The following is a 21,790-nucleotide window of genomic DNA, read 5'->3' as shown; positions in this document are numbered from 1 at the left end:
CTCGAGGCTGAAATTGCAGCTAAAATCAGAGAAATTCCCATAGAGGAGTATGTGCGGTGTGGTGTATTTTCCGCGGGGTATCCACTTGAACAAAATATCGAAATAAGCTCTTGATTGACGATGATACGAGATGGTTGGATGGTTTAGTTGGATTTTGAATGTTCGTCAAGAATTGCAGTAAAACGAGCGAGCGACGGGTTTTAATTCGTGATGTTGACTTCGACCATATAAAATGTAGAAAATTATTTACTCTGATTAATTTTAGGACTTTTTTGTTGCCAAAAATATGCAACATGTGTCTTTATTTTAAGGAATATATACATCTCTAGAATTTTGAAAACATTGAAGAATTAGCACCAGACCAGACTATCTGGTCATGGAAATTTTATAATAAGCTATTTTATGTCACATTTTCCCACGGTTTTAGGGAAATTAAACGCATTTAAACAAAAAAAATAATTTCATCTTTATTCAGTTTCTAGGTGTAACCAATTAGAAAATAACAATAGATAGAAGCCAGGAACAAAAATTGTGTTGCCCAGCATAATTATCGTCGCCCTATGCAAAACTTGATCAAACGATTCTTTTTATTTGATGAAAAATTATCAAATAAAATTGTGCGATTATTCAGCAAAGTATTGTGCGGATGCTAAGGCATAAACAATAATCCATTTGAACTAGCCACATGAGTTTATTTACAGTGACGAATGAGAAAAATCTTGGACCGGTTGTCGAACTTTACCGCAGATATTCCTCCTAAAGATACTCCTCCTTCTCGGTTGGATAGCAACATGGGTCAAGACAAGAATAAACAGGAAAACAAGTGGTTATGTTTCCGAGCAGCCGTATACGCATTCAAAATTGGATGTTCGTTCACTGTTTTTTACGTAAACTGCTAGTATCGTAGATTGGTACAAGTCGATCACGTAAAATGTCCATTCATTCCTAGAGATCACGAGTTATATTTTCAACGTTTGTGATAATTATGATATCATAAGTTACGTAAATGGTTAAAACTCTCCGATGCCAGTAATGTAGAGTGTAGACTATGCAGTTGGTGCCACAAATTCTCGCAACTAATAACATTTCGTTCTCGTTGTCAATTCTTTCAACCTTTTCGTCCACGGATGAGCACATACGATCAAAATCAATACCTAATTCTAACTTTTTGTGGCGAATTGTAGAAGAGGAAAACAAGTTATGAAAAAAGACACAAAAATGCTCCTAGTTTCAAACATAGCAATCCTTACATTGGAAAAATGAAGTGTCCTTGTGGACACCGGTAAGGCATCTCCCGAATCATAAACGGCAATCGCTATTTTTTTATATGATTGGTTGGAAAGACGAAAGTGATATGGAGATTGATGCACAACAGAAAACAAAAAAATAACAAGAAGTCGACTCTGCTGGAGAAATTGGGCGACATTTTTGAGAATACAAAGTTGATCATGCATATGATGCGTGCCATACATTTCAAACAAAAGAGAACGTAGCGAGAATGACCGAGATTATTTTTCGTGATTTAAGAGGTTGTATACAAAGTCGAAAAAAAATTGAGATGCCTTTGACAGATTATATCTCGGCATATAAACTTTTCGACGGTGCTAAATGAGTCGACATAATAAAAGATTAGTTTGGACAGCAACCAGAAACTGCGGTAGGTAATCCTATCATGAAAGAATTTTTTGGACAAGTTTCATGTTTAAGTGAAAATGAAATACTCCAAGTACCGAAAAAGAAATATTTCGCTACATGAAAACATTGTCTCCTGAAAAATGAATTCATTTACAAAAGATGGTTCAGTGGGTTGTTGTGATGTCTGGCGCTCGATTTACCATTGGGCCAACGATTGTACACAGAACGATCCAAAAAGGAAATTTAGTTGCGCAGTTTGTGAATCCAAATAAAATCATGCGATCACAAGTAAGTAAAGGCTGCTGATGTATGAAGATGTACATTCGACAAATGGTCGAAATAGTATGGCATACGAAACAAGTGCGCAAAGATTGATTTTGGTTGTACACTAACGGTTTGTAGAAAAGATGGGTTGGCGCACTATGTTGAAATGTTGCCTTACAATTTACATGACAAAATTGAGAAGAAGATAAGCTAAGTTATATACAAGTTTGGACAATGAAGTGGGATCCATATATATATACCCTACGTTTGCCGATACGGATATCTTGCATACCATGCTAAAAATACTAAGTCATCGCTTGTTCACTTCCCTTACTTCACACGCGGATTTCCATACCGACGCGATTATCTGAAAAGTTAAAGGAGAAACTGCGCTACTCTAACTCCAGGGTGAAAACAGTGCTAGTAAAAGCTGAAGGTAAAACAAAAAAACACCATACATTTTAAGGGAGCCCTGGAAAGATGAAACACGCTATGTTAGAAACTCTAAATCGGCGAAATTTTGTGCGCCAATGCCATGTATCATGCCAAGTTGGAAGCTGGACCACAGTCACAGAGTTTACCTTCCCAATAACTAATGTAAATGTATTCAATCAATTTTTTATTCTATGGCAGCTCTTGAATACGAATCAAAACTTAATATAATCGGTCAGTTTACAACGCATTTTCAAGTTAGCAGATTGCCTTGGCATACTTTACAGTAGCAGTGATCTTATATTGGCAAAAATCGTTGGAACTATTGACCCAATTAAATTTATATAGAATCGCATCGTATTCTGAACCACAGAAAAACATTATCCGACGGACGGTCAGCTTTTTTAACGAGTGGCGTAGTCGCGGTAAATGTTTGGTGTGCGATGAGACCGGAGCAAACAAACTACGGTAGATTTCGTTTGAACTAGCTGCGAAGACCATACACTTACTGTCTAAGGCTAAGCTCTACCTACCAAGTCGTAGTTACTGGTGACCGTACATTTGAACCCATGTACATTTGAACCCATGCGTATATCCACGGGTTCAATCTATATGCGGGTGCTAAAACCCATGGGTTAGGGTTAGTATGGGTTTAACTATCCGTGAAACAAAAAAAATTCCATAGGTGCAATAGCATACAGGTGCAATTGTCATGGGTTCAAATGTACGTGGGTTCAAATGTAATGGAACCGTAGTTACTAAACTGCACCGCCTCTACCCTTCGGTCAAGAAATTGTGCAAAGATAACTCTTCTACCGTTCAGTTGTAACATTACTAGCGACCAGTTGTAACACTCTAGTGACATCTAGCAATGACCAAAAAGCTACCCAATAACCTTTTGAGCTAAAGGCAAAAGTTAATGATTTAAAGACGGTACCGGTACCGGTACCAATACTTGAAAATAACACGTGTTGCTTCATTGCACTTTTTCATCTTCAACATTTGCAAAGTTAATAAGGTATTTTGTTTCAACTGGATTGACATAAATACAACATCACATAGACTAACTCTAGAAAGCAACTAGCAATTGTTCATAATGCACCAAAACAACCTAATGAGGAATAAGGTAATTAGGAATTGATTGATCATACTATTGGAGTTACAGAGTATTCAACTTTTAAGTTTCCATATCAGACTAATGCCCAATAAAATGTTTAAGAGCTATAAATTCAGGGCAGACGCACATCGGTGTCAAAAGAAGTTCAGCTTAATGTTCACATTGATAATAAAACTAACCCAAAGTCAGGAGTATAGTCAATATTGACCTTGCTTGTGGTGTTTCGGTATTAAATCAAAGAGAAATGAACTAATGTAATACAACTACCTAGTTACATAAAATCTGACAATACATCTTTCTAGCAACACCAAAAACTGAATCAAATTTTATGATCTTCCTCATATAACAATCAGAACAAAAATTATATGCCTGGGTTGCGCCCTTCATCCACTTGCACATCATTAAGAATCAGATTTTTCTTGTGTCGTCAATAAAATTTTATCTAGTTCAGATTGCTTAAGTTTGATTTGAGTCTCCAATCTCTCTCGAGTTGCAGAACTTGGCGGGTGTTTTCGAAGAGTTTCTCTCAGCACTTCAATACTTTCTTTATATCCGAGGATGTTATGGAATACCCGGACATGTCTGGCACAAATAAATAAAAACAGAATGTACATTTTATGTGTGGAAAACAAAAATGCAATGTGATGGGTAAAGCATTGGACCTATGTTGCCATCCTGGGTGAAAAATTGAAATATTTTTAGTCCATCTACATGCCCACCATCTCACTGAATTGGTTAATCTATTCCTAGTCCTTCTGAAAAGCAGTAACAGCCTTTCCAGGTGACTGCTCAGCTCCAGTGACATAAGGAGTAATTGTAAAACATGCTGTAAAAATAAAACCCCCAGTTTTTTCACTACTTTTTTACATCTCTCAGCTGGTTAGTATTGAACATGTATAGGAAGAAAATTATGTACCTGTCCCCAGCAGAAATAACAAACTTTCCTCCAATATCGAATGCCAGTGCGGTTATCAACTCAGAATGAACTTCCTTAAACTGCTGATCAATATCACCTAGTTTAAAATAACGCACATATTGACATGGTATACTCAAGATGTTGAGATTAGATACTTCACAGATAAGGAATGACTACAGTGCGAAACCCATACTAAAATGATAAGGCTTCCATTTCACATGATGAAATGAGTGCCAAATTATATTGGATAAAAAATTTTGACTACATCAAGGCAGACTTGCTAAAATATTAAACTGATTAAATATATACCAGAGATTCATACTTGGAAAATTTGAAAACATGTATAACTCACCTGTTCTAGTTGACAAAACGCAAAAACTATTTAATGATGCAATTGCAGCAACATTACCATCATATGAGAGAGAAGTAAAACAGAAATTATCGGCTGGTGAAATGTCGCCAACATTGAACAAGCCTTCCTTTAACAAACATGGCTCTTGTCCTTTTTCATATTCTATATCAGTGTCATAGAACCTCCACATTCCTTTTTTGGAAACAGTGATCATCCTAAAAATATGAGAAAAAAGGGTAAATCCATGAGCTTTTATTTTAAAAATGTATTTTGTATTCGTATAAATCAGCACTATGGGTCTCTACCAGTCCTAATTAGATATGGATTGCAGATTCAACTTGAAGTCTACGAAAATAAAAGAATTTTTCTAGAATGACAAGTGCCTTAGCAGCTCTAATGTGAACTTATATTTACATCGATAAGTCATATAATAATAACGATATACCTTGTTGAATCATTGTTGAAAGCAAAGGACCATACTGATGATTTGTGTCCCTTCAACTCGAATGCCCGAACAACATCCTTATATGTCCCAGTCTTAGTAAACCTGACCTCCCACACTTTGACATCTGGAGTCCATCCACAAGCACCAACATACCTAGTAGTTAATTTATACAATAAAAAATATTATCTGGTAACAATTAGAGAGGACAGTACACATAGCATCAAGTTAGGAGGCGGTGTTGATTATTTATTCATAGCCTTACTTGGGTTTTCCATTAATTTAGGTGGTAAATGGTAATCAAATTGTAAATGTTTAAAAATGCATTAAATACTATTTTGGTTTTCTATATAATATGGAGAATCAAAATATACCTGCCACATGGAGACACACATGCATAATTATTGGTTCCCAAGTTGGTGTTGATTGTGTTTAAAACTTCTCCTTTAATATCACGAACAATGATTGTTGTGTCTTTGTATGCAGTCATAACAAAACTTCCACCACTGGATGTGGCACCAACACCAATATTGAGCAATTCCTGTCTGAAGAATAAATGATTTCTTTAAAACAATAATATTTCTGAGTGCCAAATGCTGACACGGCACCAAATCCCCTCAAATTCTGCAATTTACATCATCTTTCTGTATTAGTTGACTTTTCCATACTGTTTGCATTCAGTAGCATAGTGAGTGATTGGTGGGCTACTTCCGTAGTAATTTCCTTATTTTAGTTCTATTATGAGTTCGGGGACTGTCTGTGTTAGCCAAGTGAATGAACCCCCTGCCCATAGGTTTAAGTCCCTTTATACAACTTAATGTAAAGTAGGCGAACAAAACTAGTTACCTCCATATTGGTACACACCCTTCTGGAGCGCCGAGTAATTTAATATATCTTTTTCATCTATAGTGCCATTTACACATTGATAAACAATCAACGGAAGACAAAATGAAAATTTTGTGAACTTTAAGATTACTTGAAATCATCCTTGAAATCATTTTCCAAAGGATTGCACATTGTTGTCCTGTCGTCCTTCTTACCAAGTCTGAATATTCTGACATTGTTGCCTCTGGCCAAGCCAACAACAAATGCCCTGAAATTATAGTACGTTCAACTTAATTTGAAAATATTCAAAATGCAAGCAAACACATCCAGCACACAAAACGTTAGCCTTGCAATATTCAGTCCAAGTGACAGCTTTGAATAGGGCTGAACACACTTCTCAGGCCATAGAAAAATGTCCAAGAATAACACATATAAAACGAATTATTTTACAAATATTGTTACAAAATTTACACAAGCTTTGATGAACTTATTCCTACAAGTTTTTTTCAATGCACAGAGCTTGACAGAGAATTCGGATCTATTACATTACAGTTTACAACATTGGTTACCCATATTACTGAAAGTAAAAATGTCAGTACACTTTTGAGCACTTTGACTATCAAGAAACCGAAAAACCTGTGCCGAACATCAATGCTACCAGACCGTCGATACTATATCCTCAACTATGAAGCGCTATAATACTTGTCCCACCTGGAATCCGGGCTAAATTGGATACACTTGGCATGATCAAGTTCAACATTGACATGAACACATTTGTTGCCCAAACCGAAATCTTTGACACTCCATAGCCTAACAGTTCTATCAGCAGCAGCAGTAGCAAAATATTTTCCATTGATACTGAAGTGAACTCCAAGTACATTTCCAGCATGACCCTATAGTATTTCCCAAAAGAATATTTTTTTGTATTACTTTCATTTTTAAAAATTAAGTGATTCATTATTTATATTCTTTAATTTGATATTTTTTTTATTATTTGGACATTATATTTATGCTACTAAAATTTGAGACTAAATAAATCTGAACAGTCACCTTTCAGAACTAGTCAAAACATAACAGTCACCTTCAGACTTGTGTGAAGAAGATCATGAGTAAAGTTAAACGCTTTTTTCAACTGCTTAGAAGTTGAAGATTTCTGAGAACGTTTTGATGACTTATTTGTTCCCACATCTTGTCTCGAATCATCTTCTAAACCAGGAATATGCAATATGTCAAGGACTAGATAATACATTCATAACAAAGTAGTACAGTAATATGCCACAAGCAACACCAAAAGCACATAAATATCAAGCTATTCATCCTCTTATCTAAGGTAGAAATATGCACAGAGTCCCCTTTTTAAAATAGAATAAAATTATACACAATGCAATAATTTACAGAAACTTAGTAAAATAGTGAACAGATTCTTCAATTTTGTCTTTCAGTCTTTGTTTTAAGCAAGCCAAGGGGGTTATGTATAAAATATCTCCAGAATTGTTTATATAGTATTTCTTATTTAACAGTTTAAGGGGCATTTCTGGGCAATGAACCCATTCTTTTTCTGGTAAAACAATACATGTATAATAATAACACAAGTGGTTGGTTGACCAGCCCTGGATGGTCAAGGCTCTTACTGTCTTACCCCAACAGGATCGTATAACTGAAGTGCTTCGGCAGACATCAGGAATAGGCTTTTCTGCCTCAGGGATAAATATGAACATAAAAGACAGAATGAATCTCGAAACACATTCAGACGTTCAAATAGGCTTAAATCTGAGTAGGCCCAACCAAAAGGCCTTTACAGCCTTTGATAAATTCATACCTGAATTATCTTTCTTATCTTCAGTCCTGCTCTGCTTAAACCATATTAAAAAGGCAGAAACAAAGACAAGGGCTATGGCTGCCACAACATTCCACGAACTGAGGGTTTGTTCCTGCATAATTTCTGAACTTAGGATAGGATAGGATTTAGACTTACAAACATATATAATACTAGTTACAAGACTAATTTCATGATATTGAATATCATAAATATGACGGTTGCGGTGGGCACGGTCCGCATGCATACATCAGGTTCATTCACAGATCTGCAGACGATTATTGCAGTATTTTTGCAAACTCCTGATATCAGGATATCTTTTACTCACAAAATTGTACCGTAATTTTCGTAGAAATATTATTTATTTATGGTCATGTGAAAATACGTTGATAAATATAAATTCCTAACACGATATGTCTGTATGTGGACAAGCAAATAAATACATACAGCGGTTCGTTGTGGCCACGTTACAAAAAAAAAACAGTACGGTACCGGTACGGTAGTCGCTTTGGTTCCGATTCCGACCGCCTTCGATGCGGACGTGGCTCTTCGAGCCAATTGAGTGTGTTCGAGAATCAGAATTGCCGGTATCAAGAAACAATTGTTGTTGAAACTTTTAAACAAGATAACAAAAATTTATTTTGACTACGAGACTAGAAATGTACAACTGGGGTGCAAAAAATGGAAGATTTTCAAGCGAATCATTGCACGGAAAGCATGAAGATAAGTTCAAACGAAATTAAGCCTGGACTGGTTTCCCTGTGAAGACTCCGTGATGTGGCGCATCGCTTGCCGCGAACCTGTGATTACCTTGCGTCTGTGTTCGCAGGTTGGAATCATTGAGGTGTGGTTGGAATCCTATGCCTGTATGCGGGGATAATTATGTGCGAGAGAGTGACAGCACATTTGCATTTTGCACCCGTAAACTGCACACAGGAAATTTGCACCCGTATACATTTGCACCCACGGACATCTGCATATTTGCACCCATGGACATTTACACTAGGGTTACCATATCTGGAAATGTGAAAAATTCCCATCAATGTTTGGAACATTACAAAGAACAAGCTGAGAACTAGGGTTGGATTATCCGGATAGCGGTTAACCGGATAACCGATTAACCAAGAGGTATTTTGTTATGTGATAACCGGATATTATTGTAACGGTTAACCGGATAATAGAGCAGTATAAATAATGCATATGCGCATTAGTGATTTTTATATTTTTTGTTTAGTGGCCAATGACATCTCTCAGAGCATATAATATTCACTTATATCCACATCACTCTGCATATTTTAGTCATCCGTGTAATGCTGGAGTGAACTTGACTATAGTATTACATCACAAAACACGCAGAAAAATGTGATTATTGCGTATTTGCGGTATAGAAGAGCCCGACTTACCTTAAAATAAAAGCATTTCTACTCTAGATATGAAAATAAATGGTAAGCTGCACGAACAAATCCAATTTCCTATTTTTGCTATCTTGAAAATTCATCAAATTTGAGCTATTATTGCAATTCCAATGAGTATAATTTATTTAGTACAATGAATGCAGATATTAATTAGCTTATAGTTATATATCAACATTTTCGGGAGAAAAGTCGGGTTCAGTTTCGTCGGTATATAACGCCGATAATTGTTTTGTTTCGCCCGGAACTGAAATGGCCGCAGTATGTTATCTATCGTCGTATCTATCTATCGTTAAGACTTAAGAGAGTAGATCTGAAACACACATTTTTGACTGACAATAAGGAATTGAATGCTAACGAAAATACCACGACTCTTGATTTATGAGCCAGTGATAGATAAAACAAGACTCTATTTTAGGCGCTGTTGAATGGCCAAAATTTCGTAATAATCGTATTTACTGAATTTACAACAAGGGTAACTTTTCACGGGATGTAACTTCTTTTCAAATTAAAACTGGCATAATGCCGATGTTAATTCCCCAAACAATAACGCGATGCGGAAGAAAACGATCGGCGATGATAACACAATTAGCCTGTAAAATTCGACCGCCTTTATTAGTGACGTTTTCGAAAATTTCAAAATGAGGAGGAAAGGCTGTTATTACATTTATGGTTTTCATGGAACTTTCACAAACAAATTTGTTTGCAAAATGGTCTATAATATTTCGGAAAAGATTAATGTGACAGACTCTGTATCGTGTCATGTTTTTCGTTTACTCATTTAGGGTGGTAAGTAAAGTTGTTCAAAAACTGGCGCAGCATTGTTTTGGCTCTGTTAATTTAGTTTAAAAGGTATTCGAATGGAAATAGATTTAAAGTTGTTGCCTAATTAGTACAAACGTGAGAATATTTACAGCGACATGTTAAATAAGTGAAGTTTTCAAATTAGAAGAAATTTCTGACCACTTCGGTTTTTTCATAATCATCAATTTGCTTTGTTATTAAAATTTTTGTTCAAATGACTTATATTTTCCTATACACTTCACGGAATTTGTTCCCCCTATATTCTATTTTTTGGATACTTCTCTCACCGAAATAAAATGTTCGAAATGCACGATTTTTTGTGTTCATGATTTCATTTATATGTATGCTCTTGTGGTATATATTAACAAAGTTTAATATGGCGTGCAAGAAATCACCAAATATTATAGAAAACAAAATACTATACATGACAATATTAAATTTCATTGCAATTGATAGGAAGGTGCGGATGATCAGAAATGATCATTGTGAGTCTGCGACACTAAAATTTAGTACGAGTCAAAATTTAAAGAAAAGAGGCTCTAGACACAAAAAGAAACTTTTAAAAAACTTTACAATAAAGTAGAAATAATATAAATCTTTACATATTATTTGAATAGGGAAAATAACTTAGCAGTTGGGGAAAAAAAAATTAGGACACAATATTTTCAAAAAATGTTTCATTTTATTATTCCGCTGTACATCGGTACGACTACTGAGCTTAAATTGTATAATTGAGTATTTACAACAGAACTGTGTGGTGGTATTCGTTCAATTCACCGCGAAAATCCTGCGAAATCGGTTCTCTAAAATCAGCAGTAACTATCCGGTTAACCGTATATTTGAAATACGGAATACCCGGATATATCCGTTATCCGGATAGTGAAAATTATAGGTATCCGAACTAACCCTAATCCCCACTGCTTCTAAGAAAAATCTGCTGTAGCCGCCACTTTGATTCACGGGAGCCAAAGAACAACACACCACATGCGGCTCAGGAACCGCAGGTTGCCGACCGCTTGTCTATGAGGAATAAAATGTTCGCCAATCTGATCTCCGAAGGTCTGTTATAGGATTTACATATTTATCCCTGGGGAGAGGAAAGTCGACAAGACGGCTTAACCATATGGCGAACCACGGCCTCTCGTCCGGTTACCATTCCATGTCGGGTATGGGATTAGTTAGTTACGGTATTTGTTTTCGGTAGCATGGATTTGATGGTAGAGGAAGTCGCGATGAGTCCAGCAATCTTCTTGCACACAATTATCCCCGCATGGGATTCGAACCTGCGAATCCCGCAGAGTAATCAGAGATGCGGTGGCGAGCGTATGATGATCCACAACGCCGCGCCATATTATTATATTTGAGTTGAAAAATTGAGGGGCCGCGCTCGTACTGCTTAAAATCATAGCAATAGCGAAATCAGCCATGACATGACCTTTGAAATGCAGTTTGATCTAATTTTCGTATTCTTCTGTTTCTTTCGTGTTATTATTAAAATTGCTATCGTAGTCCGCCTGTACGTTTTATTTGATGATACAGGTCTGCTTGTGTGGGAAGGCTGGGCAACTGCTCTTGGTTATTGACCCATTTCCTTAAATATTCGTTTGTTTTGGTTGGCCGTTGGCACTTGTTAGCAGTTTGAAGAATAAAACTTGATTTTTGTCTCTAACGGCTAATTTGCGTCATGAAAAGTCAAGTCAAAGTTCATCGTGCCGTTTTTTTCAATTCCGAAAAACAAAAATAAGAAAAGACACGATAAACAATAATTTATTCAAGAGGATACACAATAACTATATTCAATTAGTGTAGAGGACATAGTCAATGTTAGCATGTTATCGAATTACAACTATTTTCGTCGTTGTCTTCTTCTTGTAGTTCCGCTTCTTCAAAGGTGTTCGGAATTAACTTGGCTCGGGTTTCAGGGAGGAAAGCAGCAAAAACACTGCTCAATAATCCCACAATACCAAAGGCAAGAAATGGGTCATTCGGTCCAGAAAACACCTTCAAATGAAAAAGAAATCACAAAACGATAACAAGAGAGCTACGCCCAAATATATGGACACGTCTGTTCGCAGTACAGTACGGTTTCCGTTCCGTCATATCACAGTCTACAAATATATTCACACCAAGCGAAGCAGTACAGTAGGACACAAAATGGCTTCCAATGCCCGCAGAACATTCGGTGACGTCATAGCAAACAAAAACAAATCTCACAGAGCTAACAGAAATATTTGAAATAAATAAAAGTAATAGCCTTCTGGAGAAAAATTCCATCTTTAACCACTAAAAATTTCAAAGCAATTGGTCCAGTGATCAAAGAGAAAAGCGGTTTTTTAATATTTCCACTAGGTGTCCAAAAAGTGTCAAATAACAACAAGAACAAGAACAACATAACAACAAAACGATCGTTATGTCCACTAAACGTGTCCAATAATAACGACAACGATATATTTGTTCCGTTACCTTTCAGATGCTGCACAATAGTACTTCTCATAAAAAACTTACCGCAAGATTTGCTAAAAATGGAGCAATTACACCACCAACTCTTGCCCAGAACGACATTGAGCCCAGTCCAACGTTTCTCACAACTGTTGGAAAGAGTTCTGCAGTATATATCTAAATAAGATCAAAAGCTCCGCAAATTCCCAGTTTTCCGAAAACCAAAAGTGTCAATTTGTAGTTTGAGCGATCTGAATGAAAAACGGTAATTTAATCTTTCTGTTTATCTACATTTATTTCCAGATTTACATTTTAGTAAAGTAATATTATTGTTTTTACCAAAATAATTTGGTCGGGTTTGTTGTCGACTGAAACGGGATGGTTTATGAAGGCTGAAGCTCTATGAAAGATCAAAAAATTTTTACGATGTCTAACGAGAAATAAAAAAATTCATTCAATCGGCTATAGCTAATTCCAGTTAAACAGATTATCTTCCAGTTACAGCAATTTATAATACGTATGTATTATAGTCATTTGAGACAAAATTTACACTATATAATTAAAATACATTTGATCAATTAAAACTGGATTTACCATGGAAGAGCAGTTAATTAAATTGCTCCAACCAGGCCCCGCTTTATGTATTATGTACTTTACTTTCGTTCGAATCTTTAAATGTATATTTTCATGACAGACTATTTGGCCTGAAATTCTGTTTATGTTATAGAATTTCGTAAACAGCACTTTATTGTGGGTCCGCAAGCATCATTTCGACTTAACGAAAACTGTTCTGTTCAGTAGGCATCCAAGTAATTACATTAAAAAACATATTTTCAAATTTGTAAGGTTGCTATTCTCAGGTAAATATTTGAAATTACCTTGGCCGAAGGAAACGATGTACATGACGAACATACACAGTGCATCTAAACCCATGAAGCAGACCAGCGTTCGTCTTCTACCAGCCCTGTATTGAGTAAATCGATTAAAACTATATATATATATGGGGATAAGAATTGAACAAATACAATCAACTGAGTATACTTAGCAACACCTCTTCAATTTCTTGCGTTATATACTAATAATATAGCATTTGCTGCTTATTTTCTATGGATGTGGCCATTTTTTATGGAGTCAAATATATCAGTATATAAATATAATCCCGCGGCCGGTTTATAATTTCACCACGATGCCTTTACTCATTTTCAAGGTCATATGATCTGTTCGTTCATTCACTTTCAACGATTCTCGCTTTATTTTGCGGTTATTTTGTAGGTTAATTTTTACCAGTAGAACGAATAGATGTTTTTTTTTGGTGGACTCATTCAAGTTATCAGCCTGTCAGTCCCAGATTTTGACTACGTGATTTTTAGGAAAGTTCAAAACAAATGGTGAGTTCGAGATTTTTTCCTGTTATGGTATTGGCTTACCATCTTCTCTCCATAAGATAAATCGTAAAGGGTATTGATGGAAGCTGACTCAATCCCGATATTAAATATGCAACATAAAAATTTGAACTAAAAGATCCAGAACCAAGTGTTATGCCGTAAAATACAAAACTTGCGGTGAACCTGAAAATACAACGTGATTTGAGTCAAGATAGACAAACCTAACCGGATATACAATGAAGACGGATTTCACACATGGCTATTTTTTTATATAAATACTCGAACAATATTTGGTCAATCTATTTCATTTCGGTATAACTCTCATTTAGATTGATCGTATAGATACACATTACGGATGTTATTATGTCAATTTTAGCTATGCAAAATTATACATACCATTGTAAACTTAAAATGGCTGCTCTGTATCGCAATACAGGTTTTCTTATCAAATTTATAATTGAGCCTTCCTCGTCTCTTGAGGCATCTTGCTCTTGTTGTGCATATTCATAATTTTGTTGTAGCATTAGACGATCTAGTGAAATATAACCTTTAAAGTTTAGTAGGAACTTTTAAGTTTCGTAGGAACAAGTTACACAACTTTAGCTTCCAAGAACAACTTCGTTGTGTCATATCATTTTCTCAGAAATTTTAAACACATCCCATCCGCACGACGTACATAATTACCCGTATAGAGTTAATTAATAAGAGTTTCTGTTCATGGCGTGAATCACGAGGTCACGTTTTCAATGTTAATTCGTTATTTGATCAACGTACATATATACCGTTCAATAGATTTTCAATGTGAGCCGATTCTAGTTTTAAGGAGTTTTAAAATTGTATTCTGTATATCGTGAAAAACTACGAATGAAATCAAATAGAGGTTTTAACGTCTATTCATTCGCGTGGGTGTTGAGAGGTAAAGCGTGGGCTTAAGATTACGAGTCAGAGTAGGTCAACGACACTCTGGTCAGTCAATCCTGGGGATTCTGTTTAATCCCTACATTTGCAACTGTTCAGCAATTCTGTCCTATGATGTAAATGTTTCTTTTGGGAAGTTAAAAATATAATATCTTGACATTCATTCAAGTGTTCATCTAGATCTGACTTCATCCAGGAACGGTATTTAAAACGAGTTTAAAATAATTTCATCCCGTGCCTTCATTGACGTTTTCATCTCTATTGATGTCGACATTGGCAAGATAGCTGTTCTAAAATCTTCTGAAGCTGGTTAGAAGATTCTGTGTTTGTGAATTTCATTTGTGAGAATGTTTTAAAAAAAACGTATATCTAGAATTATTTAATCCGCGTTTGATAGATACGTACTTTCATTTTGATGTCCCTCATCTTGGCGTTCTTTCGCGTTCCCCGGCAGAAGAGCATATTCTTAATATATTAATAATAATTATCAAGCGTTATTGAAATATTAGAATCATATTATAGGAGAATTTACGTATCAGCAATTACACATGTGATTTACTTTTTGTTTTTCGTAAGCAAATATCTTTGAGTGATATTCAAATTTGCGGGCATCCAAAATATTTGTTCATAATCACATATATATATATATATAATATAAAATACCTGTGTGAGGCGATCCATTCCACCTTGATAGTTTTTGCATCACTTCTTCTGCGCTGTCTGGTTTACCGCGAGACAACAGCCAACGCGGCGACTCTGGGACAATGCTGAAAGGTGTTAAGCTAAATTTCTGCATCAATTTCATGTAATATGCACTTAAACTTTACTAATGTATGGACTAGCAGTATTGAAAATATTGGCATTTCGACAGAACTAGCACGGGATATATAAATATTTCACAATGCTATATCCAATTCACCATCGTTAAATAATACAAAAAATTAAACATCCTCGATATGAAAGCTTGAGATCCATTCGCTTTCCCTCGGACTTTGCCATATTTTATCAATATTGAGAAAATGCAATTTATATCTTCAAATATATTCACTAACGTATTTTTTCACTTACTATAAAAAAACAAATCCAAGAATTCCAGGTATCGTTGTAATAAAATACATTTGTCTCCAACTAGGATAAAGATAGGCAACCCATAGAAACGCTAACATATTTGCGGTGAATCCTATTGCACCGAGAGCACCTGAAAATAGATTCATTCAGTCCTATAGCTGTTGTCGAGCTTATTGGTTTTCGCAATTATTATTTATTCATTTTGGATTAAAATCATATGAAAGTCATATAAGCAATTCCTGTTGTACCAGTAAACGGAATTGGAGTCATTTGTACTCACCGTTCAGGACCCAAAGCTTCGATCCCGTAGTTTCTTGTATAAGTATAGTTGTCACAACACTTAAACCGCCAACAAGGAAGCCTGATATAGCTCTACATACTGCAAATTGTTGCCAATTTTGACAAAATCCACTGATAACTTGAAATATCAGAACTAATATGTATCCTGAAAATATATTTCAAATGCTCTTTTTAATTACTTTAAAATCGCAGAAGTCGCAAATAAATTTTCTCACCTATAACCGAAATTTTCTTTCTTCCATAGCGATCGGATAATTGTCCAAAAACGATAGTCCCAGGCATAAAACCTACGTAAAAAATTGATTGAAGGAAGCCTGGTATCCAACTGCGATCTTCAGTTAAATCCCACCAAAGTATTTTTGCAATAAAGAAAGCATAACGACTAACTATAGTGATTTCGAATATTAGTTGAAAATCAAATTTTACATAACATGATCCCAAAATACGTGAATTACTAAATCAATGTATATAAAAAAAAAACGGGAAATCCCTAGATTGTTCACTTAATAAAATGAAACTACGTTACCTTGGACACAATGATTTCTGCGCCCTGAGCGTGTGGATTGTCATCAAAGACTGTCGACGGCGCAGCAGAAAACACCAATAAAATCACATCAGGGGGTTTCGACAACTAAATAATAAAAAATAATTATACTTTGTCAGATTTTTGTTTAAATTATTCATTACTATGCGATTTTGTATTGTTTAGTATATATACGATTCTATATTTTTGCCAATACTTGCTACTAATTATGCAATGCTTTGTTAGATTTAAGTTATTGAAGTCTCAATTGAAAATCTTACAGCTATTCGCAAATGACTATATTTTTCTTACCGAAAAAGGAAAGCCAACGAAGAGAGAAAATATACGCTCGACTGGAGACCGACCCCACTTCATTATTAAGAGTCTCATCAATATTATTCATCAAATATATATATTAGTATTTATAGTATCAATTTTATCACTCTTAACTGCCTTTATGTCTGCATATACATGGCAAGGTTTCAGCACCAGAGTTTGAAATTAAACCTGAAGGTAAATGAAGATAACATTTATAGTATAGTGCAATTTTGTACTGCATACTATTTCAACATATCTATAATGATATTTTTGCTATCTTAGCTGGTATGAAAAATCTTTTCAACTTCAGTTGCTAATACCTCCACGAATACTCTATCAATTTATCTGATCATTACAATGACAGTGAAACGTTAAGATTTTTGTTGGTCGCCTTTTAGCACATTCAATATTTTGGAGATTTAAAATATTTACATAATTTCTCAGTTGCTATCTCGTCTAGATTCGGTTCTTATAACGCCAACAAATTCTTTTGATTAATTTTCTGTAATAAGCCGCTGGCGATATGACGACCCAATAACTTTGTACGTGGTATTACTATACGGGGAATTTAAATATATTTTGAAGCGATACGCACGTAATCTGTCGATAATTCGGTTAATGTATGGCTGTTTGCATATTATGCCGAACATAGAATTATTATTATCACAGAAGTGGAGCGTTGCTTGTTAACCAATGCAACTTTTTGTTGACATTGTGCATGTAGTTTCCGGTCTTGTCGATTGATTAAATCTGCTGCCTTAAAGTCACATCTAGAAATAACTTTCTGACACGGTCGCTTTAGCTATTTCTAACAAAATTAGAACAGACAGATTGAACGAGTTGAGAAGGCGGATAATTACACGATTAAATAAATACACGAAGCAAAGCTGTTGACCGGTTGTGAAACTCGATCCTGAAATATCGTTGCCTTCGACTCCAACACGTATTCTAGAAAATTACGCATAATTGCACTAAATAGTAGGCTACGGTTGAAATGACGTAAAGTAGGGAGGTAGACGACGGCGATTCAGAACGACCAAAGTAGCAATTCTTGCAAGGTATATGGATCGGTTGTCGTAAATAAAATGAGAAGTATAGAAAAAATTCTGAATGTAGTTGGATCTGTTTACAAAAGAGCTTATTGTATTTTATCGTTGTTGGGTTTTCTATTTTTGGTAAGTTAATTTCATATATGTGTATTGGTCGGAAAAACATTAAGACAGGGTTTCAAGTTTGATGAAAAAGAAAAATGACTCTGTATGTATGCATAGCAATGTCATTTTATATATCAAATAGGTGATATTTCACTGGCACAGCACAAGCAACAGGGGCAAATTGTAACTACTAACGATTAAGTCTAAAACAAACTAAAATTCAACGATAGTTTTAAAATATTTTTTAAGCTAGCGAAGCTTCCAGATCTTAACCTATATATATCAAATGCCAGACTGTTGGGTTGGACTTAGAGATAAAGACGCATCAAGTGAACACACTCCTGTGTAATCATAGTGTAATTAATTATATCGTTTATATTCATTTGTAAATAACCGATAAACAGCTTGGTCTTGCCGAAAAGGGTGTGGGTGGAATTGGAAGGTACCCGGTTGATGAAATACATCCCGAACCTTGAGTACACGGAAAAAAATATTGCAATATTGACATTTGTCAACATCGCTTCATCGAACTGTCGAGCCCGCCACAAACTGATTTTAAGTGGGGTTTTGTTCAAGTATTACCTGCTTTAGAGCGTGTTGTTATGATGGTCTTCGCATTGGCAAATAGCTTACAGCCTTATTACCGATTTAAAGCAAACTATTTACAATGCAAGATCTTTTCATGGTTACAATCCTGGATATACTTCAAACCCAAAATAGCTTGGTTTCCAAGTTGATCCGGGATATCATGGAACTTCGAAACCGCAGTTTTTCCACGTTGCTGATTTGTTTGAAGCGGTTGTTATTCCAAGTTATGTTAACCACGGAGAAGAGCTGAATTTTACATGGAATATAAATTTTGCCTTTAGATGTAGGAAGAAGTAATTTACTTGTGAGTAACACAGGCTGCGCAATTTAACGGGGTGAGCATGGCCAAACACAACAGCAATAAAATAAATCTCCACCTAACCACTAAAATTTGTATATATAAAAAGTTTTCAATGATCAATAACTTGTTCAGGACTCATATGAAGAGGTATGCGTAATACCATAAAGTGGATTTCGTTATTTACTATAATTGCATATTTAATTCTCACGCTATCTGACCAACGTTCTTATAAGAAGATTGTTGTTTGTTTATAATCGGCTTCGAAATAGCATTGTGTCTTTATTGTCTATACAGCGATTCTCATAGTGTTACAAAAATTAAATTTAGTTATTTCTGTTGCAGTGCTCTACACTTTGAACTAGAGATCTACCGATGTCAATGAAAAGGCACTGATACCGATATTTGAAATTGTCGACATCAGCGATATTCTAATAACACGTAATTTACATCAATGTAAATACAATTTTGTTGAGTGGCCGAAACGGGACAAAATATTTGTCTGCGAATAGTATTTACAGTGAACATTATTTCTTCTAAAGCAGCGCTTATCCCAAAAACTTCAAATCCTTTTTTTTATTCAAATGTATCAATAATGTGTCACTAGACTCACTTCTATTGGTTTATTAAAATACTTGAACCAAGTGCATCGTAATATGCATTTTATCTTTGTAGGTATGCAAAGATGATTAGCACTCCCATTAGGCAAATTATAGCAGACATTTCGTTGTGCACAAGCGCACCACGCAATGAACATCTATGGGCAATCACCCAACCACTATACTAACTGTAATGAATTGAATGGGGCAGTAAATGACGCATGCATGTTCCACGTCCACCCACTATAATAACTCATAGTTCAAAGGATACTGGATGAGATCAGAGAGCTGCATATATCGGTTCATTTTTAAGCCGATATCGAAAAAATGGCCGATACCGATACATTGGTACATTTTTACGTCGAACTCTTACTGTATATCATTATTCGTTATTTTCCTTTGTGTGTGTGATCGCCGATTATCGTCAAGCAACAGTGGATTGCGTCTGTCTTACTGCATTTGTTATTAGCTGTTTCAAGTATAAGTTCAATAATTATCTTGCTCTCGAAATTATATTGAACGATTGCGGCAGATCCAATCCACAGTCGCTTCCATGACCTTTTTCACAAAATTTGGGCGGCAAATCAGAATTCCATTTCCTGAATCCCATTAGAAAATTTCGCCGTGTAAGCAGTGCCATACAAATGCAAGTTTCGGAATCCTGGCACGAAAAAGTAGCGTTGCAAGTGAGGCTCATTTAGTTGTCAGTGAGACTTAGTTTTGGCGTTTATATGAGGATTCGAAAGGTGCGTGTTCTCTATGATTGGTCACTGTGTAATGTTAGAATTTGTTAGCTCCTTTAATTCAATTATTATAGTGACTGTATTATTCAATATTTTTTATTGTGATTTTTCTCTGCATTCGCTCGCATGCATTGTCCTACCTTCAGCGCTACCAAATCGCACACTTGTCATGAAAACCAGACTGACTAGAATCCGATTCAGCAAAGGTATTTCCATGGTAAATATGTGAAATGCGTGTAAACATGTAATTGCACTATTGGGTCATCCGAAGAAAGATTCGATGACCCAATAAATATTGACTATTCTAACAGATAGGCTATCTATTGTGTGCGCATCCAAATCATAAATATAAGTCACACAATTGATAAGATAAAAATCATAAAAGCTCCACTTACCCAGTCAGCTTACATGTATAATGATCTAATCTAACAGAGTGGAGCTAGGTCAATGCCGCAAGACACCCAAACACACTCTTTGGCTACTGAAATAAAAGTAATTTTCATATTTTTTCCGGGAGAGAGGAAAGGGAATAAGATGGCTCAATCATATGGCAAAAAAAACACAGCCTCTTGTCCGGTTACAAGTCCACGTCAGGTATGGAAATAGTCAGTTATTTGTTTTCGGATGCATGGACATTCCGCTGTCCAGACTGACATAACGACATAGTCTACTAAACCTGGTGAACCTAGTAAATATTTTTAAGTTTCCACAAAATCAAATGCTAAATCATTTTAGATTATTAGATTAGATTATTCAGTTCTGGCCATCCCTATTCCCTACCAATAACACTTTTTATACCAACGACTTGCTTAGACAGAGATGTGACATGCCATGCAGCATATTGTTGGATAAACATAACTAAGGTTACAAAATAACTATAACAGAGCAGAAAAGTCTGAAAAGATGATTTAAAAGCCCTGCTTTTGCATCTACATTTGCTAAAAAAGCCTTCATAACATTGAAAAATACAGACCCTGAACTACTCATTCTTAGTATAAATATTCAAAAACAAAATTTTTATTTTGCTTCGCAGGCTTGCAGCACAAACTCGACAAAATATTCATACACAGGGTTGGTTTTATGATCTCCCTTTCTTTAAATCTTAATACTTCCCTGATGTTACAGCCTGTAACCAATTTGAATCACGAGATCCAGAGTTTCGAGGATAAAGAGCCACAGATCTACGGTGTTTAAATGACTGTCGATAAATTTGTTTGTAACTTTGCAATTCATTGTATTTCTGAGGGGTAATGATAATGTATGAGGTACTGTAAGGGGTCGACGGTATAAAAAAGTTCGAAAAGCGCTGTTATAGAAGACTATTATTTCAAGGAATCCTTGACAACCTGGAGAAACGTTATTTTTATACAGTTTCACGAACTTATACGATATTTTTAAAAATGCTTCTCACTACTGTCACTCCAAGAGATTATTCATTTTTG

The 21,790-nt window shown here is 35.4% G+C and overlaps 2 protein-coding genes across 5 annotated transcripts; both read right to left on the bottom strand.

Annotated features, from left to right (window-relative positions):
- Positions 1–3,293: 3,293 nt before the first annotated feature.
- LOC120342718 (transducin beta-like protein 2) lies at positions 3,294–7,972 on the bottom strand. Its single transcript, XM_039411680.2, has 9 exons — positions 7,803–7,972; positions 7,065–7,189; positions 6,695–6,876; positions 6,135–6,251; positions 5,533–5,703; positions 5,162–5,314; positions 4,717–4,931; positions 4,365–4,461; positions 3,294–4,030 (listed from the first exon to the last, which is right to left on the bottom strand). Exons 1-9 carry the CDS (start codon positions 7,918–7,920, stop codon positions 3,850–3,852), a joined length of 1,359 nt encoding a protein of 452 aa, XP_039267614.2. The 5' UTR covers positions 7,921–7,972; the 3' UTR covers positions 3,294–3,849.
- Positions 7,973–11,772: 3,800 nt separating this feature from the next.
- LOC144421026 (solute carrier family 22 member 15-like) lies at positions 11,773–17,143 on the bottom strand. 4 transcript variants are annotated; one of them, XR_013474880.1, is made up of 12 exons: positions 16,961–17,143; positions 16,652–16,756; positions 16,341–16,412; positions 16,106–16,270; positions 15,826–15,955; positions 15,421–15,524; positions 15,163–15,222; positions 14,236–14,371; positions 13,882–14,022; positions 13,333–13,418; positions 12,521–12,705; positions 11,773–12,016 (listed from the first exon to the last, which is right to left on the bottom strand). XR_013474880.1 is itself a non-coding variant. In XM_078111088.1 (11 exons), exons 3-11 carry the CDS (start codon positions 16,405–16,407, stop codon positions 12,632–12,634), a joined length of 963 nt encoding a protein of 320 aa, XP_077967214.1. In that variant the 5' UTR covers positions 16,408–16,412; positions 16,652–16,756; positions 16,961–17,143; the 3' UTR covers positions 12,191–12,631. The 4 variants fall into 4 exon arrangements, 1 of the variants encoding a protein (XP_077967214.1); XR_013474881.1 differs by lacking the exon at positions 16,106–16,270; XM_078111088.1 differs by lacking the exon at positions 11,773–12,016 and having other exon boundaries at positions 12,191–12,705.
- Positions 17,144–21,790: the final 4,647 nt, after the last annotated feature.

The sequence above is a fragment of the Styela clava genome, chromosome 3 (assembly GCF_964204865.1).
Source record: "Styela clava chromosome 3, kaStyClav1.hap1.2, whole genome shotgun sequence".
Lineage (NCBI taxonomy): Eukaryota > Metazoa > Chordata > Ascidiacea > Stolidobranchia > Styelidae > Styela > Styela clava.
This window is presented reverse-complemented; position numbering and strand designations above follow the sequence as displayed.

Excerpts from the sequence above, each read along its gene's own strand:
- LOC120342718 (XM_039411680.2), bottom strand. The coding sequence starts at position 7,920 with ATGCAGGAACAAACCCTCAGTTCGTGGAATGTTGTGGCAGCCATAGCC. Across the intron at positions 7,190-7,802 it reads AGATAAGAAAGATAATTCAG|AAGATGATTCGAGACAAGAT; the intron begins GTATGAATTTAT and ends TTCCTGGTTTAG. Across the intron at positions 6,252-6,694 it reads CAATTTAGCCCGGATTCCAG|GGCATTTGTTGTTGGCTTGG; the intron begins GTGGGACAAGTA and ends CTATAATTTCAG.
- LOC144421026 (XM_078111088.1), bottom strand. The coding sequence starts at position 16,407 with ATGCCTGGGACTATCGTTTTTGGACAATTATCCGATCGCTATGGAAGA. Across the intron at positions 15,525-15,825 it reads CTTGGATTTGTTTTTTTATA|CATTGTCCCAGAGTCGCCGC; the intron begins GTAAGTGAAAAA and ends AACACCTTTCAG. Across the intron at positions 14,372-15,162 it reads TGAGGGACATCAAAATGAAA|ATCGTCTAATGCTACAACAA; the intron begins GTACGTATCTAT and ends ATATTTCACTAG.